At 41.1% G+C, this 12,529-nt stretch overlaps 1 protein-coding gene across 1 annotated transcript in view; it reads right to left on the bottom strand.

Annotated features, from left to right (window-relative positions):
* LOC139135444 (adhesion G protein-coupled receptor L4-like) overlaps window positions 1–12,529 on the bottom strand; it is a 53,442-nt gene that overhangs the window by 17,931 nt on the left and 22,982 nt on the right. Inside the window, exons 13-14 of the mRNA XM_070702827.1 lie at window positions 12,038–12,122; window positions 11,266–11,410 (exon numbers count right to left, since the gene is read on the bottom strand). Of these exons, the coding sequence (XP_070558928.1) occupies window positions 11,266–11,410; window positions 12,038–12,122 (230 nt within the window). The remainder of the gene's footprint in view (window positions 1–11,265; window positions 11,411–12,037; window positions 12,123–12,529) is intronic.

The raw sequence follows: 12,529 nt of genomic DNA, 5'->3' as shown, positions 1-12,529 counted from the left end.
ATAGGAATGGTTCTCGACGGGCGACAACCCTCGCAATAAAAAGTCGCCTCCTCCTTCACTACTCGGTATACTGCCGGCTCTCCACATGCAATACAGACTGGATCACATCCGTCGCGCCGGTAATTAGAAGGATCCCTCATCGGTATTATTTTCCAATAATACGATTTAGAATAATACTCGGCCCGTTCTTTCATATCCTTTAGAAATTCTGTAACACAGGAGAGACCTGTGAATGTTCTTTTACCATAAACAGTGGGTCGGCCCGGCCTCGTTCCGAAGGTCCCCGCGATCCTCCCACCCCCGTTCCACCATAACATACGAAAGACAAATTGGAATGTGCCGGCCGGTCCCCTTCTCAATAATTGCCTCAGTATCTGCATAGACGACGTAGGGGGCGGGGACCTTCTTCCGATGTCCTTCGAATTGACACACTTCCTTAGGAAAAACTGGCTGGGCGTCGTCTGTTCCACAGTACACCTGATGTATTTCTAATTCTTCTGTTGACTTAAAACCTCTTTTACAAACCAGGCAAATACACTTCCTTCTGCGCTCATTCTTTCGATTAGTACGAGAATTACGAAGGCGATTTAACGCAGTAATTGGTATGAAGTGGCACCTTCGGGCTTCGCCAACTATCAGTAAGATATTTGCTATTTGATTCCTATCACCTTCGGAACGGGCTCCGCCTTCGGCTCCGCTACAGCTACTATATAACACATTTATGCCGGACGGATCGGGATCATTCTCGTAGATCTGAAATACTTGAAGTTTGACGCTCGGATTTTGCTGCTCGAAGCGCCTGAATACAGTCATATCGGCGGGCGTGGGCGTGGGTATTCCCTCCCAACAGTAGTCAGCCATAAATGGGGCGTACGTATTCCATTTTCTCCTTACCTGACCACATTTCTTTTCACGAAACTCGGGGTCGGTCAACTTTAAACTTGCTACGATGGCGTATTGAAAACAGTTCTCGCTGCCCGAAGGTAGCACCAGATCGCTAACACAATGCTTATTTTTTAACCATCCGGGAAGTTGGACTGCGCCAGCCCCAGCCCCGAGTAAAACTTCTACTAGAATTACTTCAAAATTAAGTATCTCCTCGAGAACGAGACCAGAACCCTCAACATTTTCAATTGTATCAAGCATACGATCGTAGCGATCTATTAATTGTTGCCCCACATCCAATCCTGATCCTCTTACATCTTTTGTGTATGTATCTTTTAATTTAACATACAATGCACGATTTTGTGTATTACCAGTTTTCGGATCCGATAATTTGACTTCCATTTCGGTATAAACAGAGTACATCTTTCGTTCCGAATGGTTTTCTTTGACCATACCTTCAATATCCACCAGCTCCCCGATATCCTTGACTCGCTTGACTTCAGGAAATTCTTTTTGTAAAACTGCTCCCTTGAATGCTGTATGTAATTGACTGGCCATAATAATCTTTATGATATATACTATCCTAAAAATTTTTAAAATGAAAAAAATAATTATTCTATGATAGGTCATCAAAATCCACTATAATATTTTTGTCAGCATTTATTTGTTTATATATCTCACCTAATCTTTCTAAGTCGACTAGTTCTTCCACATCTTGAATTTCTGGTTTATTAGGCGCAGCACAAAATATTAATCTCTCAACAGTGAAAGAAAGAGCACGCTTACTTAAGCGCGGTTTAAATGCTAAGAATTCTATCTTACTACCTTTTCGGATATTACGAGGTACAATAGCAGGATTTTCTCGGACTGGCAATGGACTCACTGTTTTAAAACCGCAGTCAATTTCTTGAACCATATCAATACATGTAGCGAAATCGTGAGCCCCTCTCCCTCTCCCTCTTTTAAACTGAAATTTAAAATACGCCACTGGCTGCGCCCCGCTCCCTCGCTTCTGATACACTTTAGATGGATTGTAAAATCCGCAGGAATTATTCTTGGAGTGAGCGGCCAGGCTTGCAGCATAACTTTTAGCAGTGCTCGCATCGAAACTTTCACCTAGGGTACGGAATATTATTAAATCAGTAAACTTTTGAAGACTCGGTTGCCAACGGACACACACCCCATCACATGTAGCTGGATCTTTAGAACCATATTTAGGTCCGATGTTGAAAACTACTTCTAGCTCACTGTCTACGTATATGAAAGGATCTACCAATGATTCACCAAATATGAGTTTGCCGTCACTGATTTGAATATTCTCTTCTCCGGTTTCAAGTATTTTTATTGCAGTTGAAATAGAAAGGATTGTCATTGTATTATCGTATATATCTTAATAAAAATAATTTAAAAAATTTTTTTCTATGATATAGTATCCTAAAATGTCATACATATTCATAAATGGACCAACTGGAAGTGGTAAGAGTTACGATGCAGTAAATTTGGATCCGTATCACGTACCAGAATTTGACACTAGTTTTTCCAGCAACATTGCCGACTTTTATAATGGGCGCCACGTTTCGATTGCCGATTTTCAGAACCAGTTTATAGAACATACGCTTAGTTTACAATGTCAGGCTGGGAGGAGGAGGGAGGGGGAGGGGGAGGATTTCCCTTCAGAACAATACATTATTTGTGACTCTTCCATAATTCAACATCTGACTTTTTCTCGAATCCGGGGCGTTTCCACGGAGTCGGAAGAAAAAAAGATTGTTTCTAGAGCATTTGACCATTTACCCAGTTTCATTATCATATTCAAAGATATGCCTTGGGATTATTGCAGGCGGAATGTGTTGACTCGAGCCAGGTCGTACGAAATCACCGGTACCGCCTTAGAAGAACTAGAAGAGATTCACAACAAGTTCAAACAGACTTTCTTAGAAATTTGCCACGACTACAGACTTCCATGTTTGGTAATTCGGAACGCTCTTACGCCCCTCGTTCTCAAGAATATACTTAATCCAACAATTGATACCGAGACAGTCGGACCAGTAGAATATCCACAAGCTTTTGACTTTGGAATTGCATGGAGCGGCGGCCCTTCGGCACGCGATAGCTGTGGCCAGGGATTTTTAATAGACGGTTTTTCCGAAGGTGAACTTGAAAAAGCGTACTTCCCACCTGGTCAAGAACAACTAGAACAACCTCGAGTCTCACTAAAGAACCTACACAAACTTCTTAACGCTTGTGAATCTGTGTGTGCTTATAATGCTTCGTTTGACCTACGAGCACTTGACATTATGAAACCCTACGGTTCTGTAACACCGGACTTTGAAGTTACTTGTCTATGGCTCATGTCAGTTGTGTACATTATACTTCAACCAGAACTTATCGATAAAGCTGAACAAGGGGGACTCGAAAGAACGGACTATGGCAACATGAGAAGTCGTTTTGAAGATCTTGCAAACTTAATATGTTCAGGAACTGAGGGGGTACCACCTCATCCACATACGGCCGAAAAAGATGCAGTAAGTGAACATTACTTACGACAGTACATGATAAATACTTGGCCAGGTGGGGGGTGGAAGTGGGGTGGTAAACTGACACTTTCGGCTTTCAAGAAATTAAGACTTTTTCCATGGTACTTATTGAATAACTTTCGTAAATACTTACGTTAGTACTTACGTAGTACTTGACAAGTACCATGGACAGGAACTTACGTATTACTTGACAAGTACCAGCACAGGAACTTACGTAGTACTAATAACATTTTCCTCCGGCTCCCAACTATTGAAACTTTCTGGATAACCTTTTCATTTTATCAGATAATATTTCTTTCCTCTAATTTTTTTCGTCTTCAAAATTCGTTCTACTCTGTACAGCTCGTTGCGTTCCGAAAGGGCGCTCTGAAGTTCATCGGAGTAGAAAGTGCCGAGTATTTCCTCTCCATTCAGATCTTTTATTTTGTAAACTGGCGGCGTTCCCAATCAGCTGCGTACACCACTTTTGAAACCACGAAAATCTCCTCTGTCCAATTTGGTAAATATCCTTTCTTGAAAGTGGTCTTGTATTTTGTAATTCGGACCCGTTCTCCCGGCTTGAATTCAGGGTTGGCTCCCCCGGCTGCCAACTCAGGACCGAATAGTGTATAAAATGCCTGCCAATCGTTCTCCTCTGTTACGTCCCTGGGTTTCATTTTGATACTTCCGTGAACAGTGTTATTGTAATTCTCGAGAAGTTGTGGTAGAATGGGGAGCCAGGAACGTGTCTGTTTGTATGTAAAGTATTTCCACATCATCGTCTTAAGCGTCCGATTAAAACGTTCAACGACGCTAGCTTTTTTGTCACTGTAGGTGTGAAACCAGTGAATTCCCACCTCCTCCAACCACCCCTGCATTTTTCGGTTCGTAAATTCCCGCCCCTCATCTGTCTGAAGTTTGTCGGGCCTTCTCCCAGATTTCTTAATCACGTCTTGTAGCGCCTGTAACGTATCATCAGCTGTTTTTGACTGTATCGTCTGGCCCATGCGTATTTACTGAGTACATCGATTACTGTTAGCATGTATCGAATGTTACGATTATCTTTTAGGAATGGGGGAGGGAATTCCACGAGATCCGCTTGCCATTGAGAGTCTATCGATGTTACAAAAACGCGCCGGCCGCCCGGGAAGGCACCCCCACGAGTACGAGGTACCGGTTTATGTAGATTATAAGTTAGCTGAGTTTTTAACCAGTCCTGTACCTCTTTCTTAGTAACGTGGAGTCCGCTGGCGCGTGCTGCGTCATATAATTTTTGTACACCTCCAAAACCAGTTTTCGGGTTGTAATATAATTCTCTAAGAGTACCTTCGGCTTCCATAATTGCTATATTATACGAATAATTTTATGTCGTACGGAGGGCATCTATATAGTACCAAAATCGGCGGTCACCGGACCCTCTATAAATCTCATACTATACGGATGCCGTAAACGAAATACTAGTTTACTGAATGGCCTACTTTTCAATTGCTTGATTAGGCCCACGGCTTCCTGTTCTGACACCTCCATTCCATATTCTTTTATAATAGTTTTGTTGTCTATCTTGTTCGGTGTGTAAAATAGTACTAACATCTGTATGTTTTCCCTGAATGGTTTACTAATACTAGTATATTGTTGAGTCAGAACCCAGACAGATAATCCGTCGTGCCTTGCGCTGAAACCAAGTTGGACTAAAACGTTACTGCGCTTCTTCATATCTTTGGACGAGGCGCAGTCGTCGAGGATTATTAAAGTGTTCGTGCCGGCCCATTCTTTATGCACGTAGGTTAATGTATCATCCACTGCATCGAGTCCGACTGGAAATATAAACACATTATCATCGGTGAAAATGAATCTTCTATTATACGCTTTATTATTCATGAATGTTGGGCAAATGAATATCACATATTCGAATTTCCTTAAGTACGGACCGGTGAGGAGGTCCAACATAATTCTGTTTTGCCAGAATATGTCGGTCCAGTTATAATCATGTTGAATGGTGGGGTTACGTATATTGACATTTCCTCTGGATCTATATAGTTAGTGACTTTATTCCAGTACCTACAATAGTAATGAATATTGCTAAAGATAACAAACCAATTTTACCATATTCGTGAATAGGGTCTGCAGATGCTGCCCGTTCCGGGGAGGGAGGGGAGGGGACCGAATCCGAGTCGTGTCATTGTGAGGTGGTGGTGACTCTCCGGACTCGTCCTGCCACTTCACAGGATCTCCCCCCTCCATCTCGTGTACAGCACTTTCTCGAACTTCCGTGTTTATATCACCATTCACCCCGAAGGACATAGATTCTGTAGCGTATTGCAATTCATTATTATAACCCGAGATTGCCGGGCCCGAAAGGATGACCATCTCAGACGGTAAGAGAAGTAAATTTGGTGAGACTGCCATATCAAGTTTGACGCCAGTATTCATTATTGTGTCTTGATATCGCCTATAACTAATTACTTTGTCGGTATTGCGAATTTCATCTTCGAGGAGAACACCGAATTCTTTTCGGACTTGCTGTGCACTGCCAGTATCGCCCACTATGGTACTACGAATATTTGCTTGTGCGCCGAGTATGCAATATACGTAGGCTTCAAGGCTTTCATTGAGGCGAGCGAGACCGGCCTTTGTTAGTCCCGAGTCTCCTGTCAGAGGAATGAAACTATTGTATTGTCCCTCCGATCCATCATTTCGAAAGAAATAGTAGTGTGGTCGGTCTTTGTCGGGCAGTATATGTTTTTTCTTTCCAAAAATTGTATGTGTATAGAAAACGCCACTGTCGGCGGAGAGGAAAAAGTCCCGACCGTTGTATATCGCTTTTGGCTGTCGAACAGGCCCACGATTAGTGTAATATTCATAACCATAACCAAGACCTTTATTTTGACCTTTTCGATATCGAAAGTCGGACTTCGTTGGGCTTATATTTCCAAATTCTGTACATAGAAGTTCATATTGGACGAGATTGTACGGATTGTCGCCCGCTTTGAAGGTGGGGGTATCGTCTGGAAGTGCAACGCCCATTTCGTGAAGGATCCTACGTATTGTAAAGTATACATGGAAACGGCAGAATGATAGTATTTGCGGAGGAAATTTCTTATCAAAGAGATGGGCGAATGATATACCACAACCAGTCGTGCTGCACCATACAGCGAAATTCAGTTGCTGGTCCCAGTATTTCATCTTTGGACCGCCCAGCCAGACATTACTTTCTTTAGCTGATCGATGAGTGATTACGTTATCTTTGAACACATCCCGAGGATGAAAAGTAATTTATCTGTCGGCGTTACATATATTTCTAAGTCCATGAGAATAGGTTTTATTCCCCCGTCCGGTTTGGAAGGGGGGGTATCAGCATGCTGTACTGTCGGTACGCTCGTCTTATTCAATTGAAAAGCAACTGGGAATAGGTCTGTACTCATTATTCGTGTTTCTATATACATATAGATTTAAATGGAGGAGAATTTTCCCGGAATCCCTGTCGGAACGTTAGGGGTACTAACATTCCAGACTATGTTAATACTTTATTTCGGATTCAGGTTTAAACGAATTTTTTATTTTTTACTAAGAATAGATAACATACTGCAAACAATGGAGAATTTAATAAAGTCATCGGCAGCGGCAAATATGGCAGCGCCCTACCGGAACGGTTCCGAAGGGGCTTCGGCGCCTTCGGACAATAATCAATCCATAATAGAGACAAAACGTGAAAAAATACTCTGTGTCATCGCAAGTGGTCAAAGCAAGTTATTTTTTGGTAAGGAGATTACAGTTGCTGACGTAGAAAAATGGAAAGATGAAACGGTGGTTAAAGCCTTCAAAATGTACGAAGCGAAATACAGTTCTCTTATAAGTGATACCATCACTCAAAGTTTCATAGATCTAGGAGCCCGCGCAATTAGTCAGGTAGTTCCAATCGATGATCGAGATAACTATGCCACTGATCTTAAAAAGGATTTTATTCTAAACAGTGAAATAAAACGATTATCAGGACGGATAGCGTACACGTGGGGCCCCTGATTGCTCTAATTTCCACCGGTTTAATTACGGGTAAACATTTAAATTTAAAAAAATCGGGTTTAATATAGTACCTGAAATAAATGGATTCAACTTCGCCGACTCAGCAAACGGCTCCGCCAGGGACTCCGTCAGAAGCCCCGCCGACGGAGCCCACACCGCAAACGGCTCCGCCGACTCCGGCACAGCGCAACATAGAGAAAGTGACGTTACCGCCGAAGCATCCAGGGAGAGTTGCTGCGGGCAAGAAATTAGCGGAATGGAACAGGCAAAACAGGAGAAGAAACTAAAAGCAATGGAGAGGGAGGGGGGGGAGGGGAGCGATGCGGTAGCGACAAACTGTATAAGCCTACCGCCTACAATGAAAGAACAGTGTGATAAATATTCACGCTGGTATAATAAATGTTATCTTGTTTTAGGAATTGTGGGAGTTTCATTGACTGCATTAGGGCTATATTGGGGGCGTGCTCGACATACCCCCTGTCCCGTTCGGCCTCCCCAGAAAGCAAAAAAACAGAGCACGTAGCGGCTCCCTCCGGAACAGTTCCGACAGGGGAGGGGGAGGGAGAGGGGGAGGGGGACCCAGCTCCTCTACATTGTATGAGATGGATTAACTCCCCATATTTTTTATTTTTATTTTTTTATTTTATATACTAGTCAGCAATCATGGATATTAAAACAGTTGTAAACACAATGTACGATGGTATTGTAATCGCAGGACTTGCGATGGGATATCTTATGATCTCCAGCAAATTTCTGAAAATAGAGGTTGGCGATCCAAGTCGTCCAAATTTGACTCGATTGGCAAAATTAGGCGGTGCGACTGCTGCCGCGGTAGCAACCAAAGATCTCCTTGAACAGAAAATATTATTCCTGCAGAACCTTATACTTCGTAATGGGCACCTTCGGAATATTATTCATCGAACATTTATACTTAGTAATATATACATACAACGTACAACGATGATCATTTGGATTGAAAGCAAAACAGGTGAACCTGTTACTGTTAATTTTTACCCTTGTATTGACACGACACAGTTTACGAAGATAAGACTGCTAGAGTGCGGACTATATAATTCATGGCATAACATAACATCGACGAATAATGTAATAAAATATCAAGAAGGTGACCAACCGAAGAAGACTAAATCAATACGTCCAGGTAACTACAATATCGATACGTTAAACAAAGCAATCGGGTTGAAGCAAAAAATTAATTTTGAAAAACATCTGCCGACAAACCATGTTTATCTAACTTTGGCTAAAGATGTTAAAGTTTATTTCAATGCCACAGGTAGCTTCGCCAACGTCGTCGGCTTTTCAGATAAACCTGAGAACAACCCAGTTATAAAAAGTACTATGAGTCCGAAGAAAGTGGATTTCTTAACAGTCACTAAATATATAGTTCATTCAGATGTAGTCGATGTTACTGGAAATTATGTTTCATTTGGTTCGGGTGCCTCCGGAGGATACATACAGGGGAAAGTATCGAACTGTTTACAAATACTTCCCATCCGGGATACGAGAGAAATAAGTGAAAAGGTTACTTACGATTTTAAAAACGGAGCAATTTCTATGCCATTGAGAAAGGGGGAGATTACATGAATTCAATTCGTATCTGGATAACGGATCAGGATGGGAACATGATCGATTTCAATAACTGGCCAATTAGCTTTTGTATTGAATTGCTGTAGTCGTTCTGAAGCGTTCCGAAGGAGCCCCCTACCGGTGTAACATAAACCATCCCACGACTAATCCTCCAGCAATATAGATCATCTCATATTTCTTTTGCTCAGGGCTGGTTGATAATAATCTGAGAATTGAACTGGACTTGACGTAGAGTTGCTTTGCACCGCTTCTGCTTCTTCCAGGATTTCTGCATCTGTATCTCTTAATTCTGCCGCAGCATGCGCATCCTTTGCTTGATTTTCTCTTTCCCAGTCAGCCTGTAGTAATCTTTTTTCTGACCAGACGTTGCGATCATGTTCAAATTTTCTAATGCTTTATCATGTCGAACTTTCTCTTCAATAAGAGCCTCACCATTCCCAGAAAGCTTTTGTCCGATAATATTTCCTCCTGTGAATGCCGTTGCATTTAATACAGCACCGAGAACTGTCATTCCTATTGCTGAAGCCATGACTGTGTATTGTATATTACAAGGCATTATTTTTAATTTTCACTGTATATAGGTCCCTACGGAGTATGTCTGATCCAAGTGGCTTCGGTCTAGGTACAATTCGTATGCAAAATCTTGAGCTTGAAGATCTGAGTGATGTTAAAGTTAACAATAATACTAAGATGGCTGCTAATCATAATAAGGATTACGTCCTTCGTTATAAAGACCGCGAAAAATATTTCGTTTTAGCCAATGCCGCGGTGCAATCCCACGAGCATGCTGTAGAATTTTCCGAACTTAAAGACATTGATGAAACTGTAATTGACGCCACAAAGGCTTCGAATGATTCTACTCCTTTTGCTCTGACATGGGATTCGGCTAGTCAGAAATTCATGCCTTATAATGTGCCGCGTAACATCTTAGATATATTGGATAGTGAAATTGCAGGAGGTGTTGCTGAACCACCAGGAACTCCGAATGTGATTTATTTTGATAGCAATGTAAACAAATATAAATTGTTAGATTTTCGTAGTTGGCTTACTCCTACAAATCCATACATTGCACTTCTTGGTATACCAATTCATCTTAAAATTAGTCCTCTTAATACAATAATGAAGGCAGATAATACATTAAGAAGGTGGATAAACGAGGGGGAGAATTATTGCTCGTATACAGCTAGCGGAGTTCCAGTTAGATTATTTTGGGACACAACTTTAAAGAAACTGGGTCTTAAAAGTGTTGGTGATGAGGCAGCTGAATTAACTTTACAGACAGTAAATCAACAGATGACTGATAATATGAAAATACTTCAACATGGTACAGTTCTCATTAGATGTGTAAAGTTAGCTACTGGAGATGAATTTGACGATTTGGTTGGATATTATGCTATGAAAACAGATAACAGAACAACTTGTGATATTATCATAAGTATTGATAAAGATCGGGGGGGGAAATGAGTATTGAATGTTTTGTTGGTGGAATAGAATAGAGAACGACTTAGGAACTACATTTGTACGTAGAGATAAAGAGTGAACACTTTAGATATCAGTACCATTCATCTGAAACGACTCATTTTGTTTGAAGTAATGGTCTTCCGACATATTTTAAGTTCAGAGGAAATTACTAAAATTTTATCTATCGGGTGAACAAGTTCGCACCGATAGGAACTTCGTGTTCAACATCAGCTAGACTCCGCGACCGGCCGGCCGGACTGAAAACGGGGGTCCTTTATATAGGCTAGTTTGATGGTGATGACTCACACCCCGTACACCTTCGGAACGTGTATAAACATGCTCAGCAGGCCCGCTTAGTTCAGGACAATGCACTGCTGCGCCAGCTGTTGCGTGTGAGTTCGTATATAGGTCAGGGTCACACTTTAGTTACATGGATGGTTAATTTTTCCTTCGCTTCATGTAGATAAATGAATAAAATGGGTGTAAATTTCTTATTAATCCCAGTTGACCACGTTTACTTTACTACTCTATTCATGCTATTTGTCAAAGCGATAAAGAATGTGATGTTCAAGCAATTTTGGTCTGGCTATCTGTTGTAAAATATGTATCAAATGACTGAATAAGAACAAACGTAAATACAGAATAATTAGGAAATTGTACAAAACAACAACGACACACTTTCAGATCGCAGTACATAACACATATGGGTAACCTGAGTGCGTGAAATATATGTCGGATGTGCTGGGTGTTGCAAATTTCTCGTTAAACGTCTCTTCACCTGTTTATGATAGTATTTCATGATGATTGGCTCTGATAGTCTATCGGGCAGATTGTTTGGGTGTAGAATCACCGAAAAGACATCTGAATTCACTTCCACATCATCTCTCCGTGCTGTTATCGATGTCACCCATTCCCGCGTTTCCCTGTTGGTAATTGTGCAGAAACATTCAGAAGAATCTGCAAACGTAACCTTATTGATTTCACGAACTACTATAATACATGAACGCTGAGTAACACAATCTGGCTCAAGTCTGCTGCGGTGTTACTATATGAATAAGCGAAATGTTAAATCTGTATAATTTAGCTAGTAAAATAGGCATTCAATTTTTTCCGTTGCTGTAATCCTTCTATATCATATAAGAACTGTCGAAACAGACGACTGCAGGGGTTACATCGCTTCAAGAGAAACTGGCAGATGTAACTTGAAAGACGTCTTCTGGTGTGGAACGTTGCAACCTTTACATGCTTTCCAATTCACTGAGTTCTGTACTCAACGTCGAGTATATGCAGTTTGCGCAGTATCATGTGAGCGGGCGGGGAGCGCATATTTTTCAGAGGAAACTTGACAAACGGTGACGAAACTGACAAATGAATCGTATCTGTACGATAACAAGGTTTCATGAGCGTCCTATGAAAAGTGTTACTGGCAAATACACTTTGCGTTTAGAATAAACGCAAACAACTTTCATTTAATCTTTAAGAAAAGTCTAGAGTAAAACTTCAAACAAAAATCTTTGATATACTAATGTAGAAGGCAAAGTTTGACTTACTGCGTGTCTGATCTCTTTGATGCTGACACAACCCCATTGAGACTACGATATAGTGCACTGACAATCACGAGTTTTTTCTCTGGCGCTGTAGTGATAAAAAAAGCTAAAGATGAATGTAAACTAAACACATATCCATCCATCCAGCCATCCATAGATACATACATAGATACATTCATAGATACATACATACATACATACATACATACATACATACATACATACATACATACATACATACATACATACATACATACATACATACATACATACCTACCTACCTACCTACCTACCTACCTACCTACCTACCTACCTACCTACCTACATACATACATACATACATACATACACACACACACACACACACACATACACACACACACACACACACACACACACACACATACATACATACACACACACACACACAACACACACACACACACACACACACACACACATACATACATACATACATACATACATACATACATA

This window comes from Ptychodera flava, chromosome 6 (assembly GCF_041260155.1).
Source record: "Ptychodera flava strain L36383 chromosome 6, AS_Pfla_20210202, whole genome shotgun sequence".
NCBI classification, from domain to species: Eukaryota; Metazoa; Hemichordata; class Enteropneusta; family Ptychoderidae; genus Ptychodera; species Ptychodera flava.
Note: the sequence above shows the minus strand (reverse complement) of the source record. Positions and strands in the feature narration are given on the sequence as shown.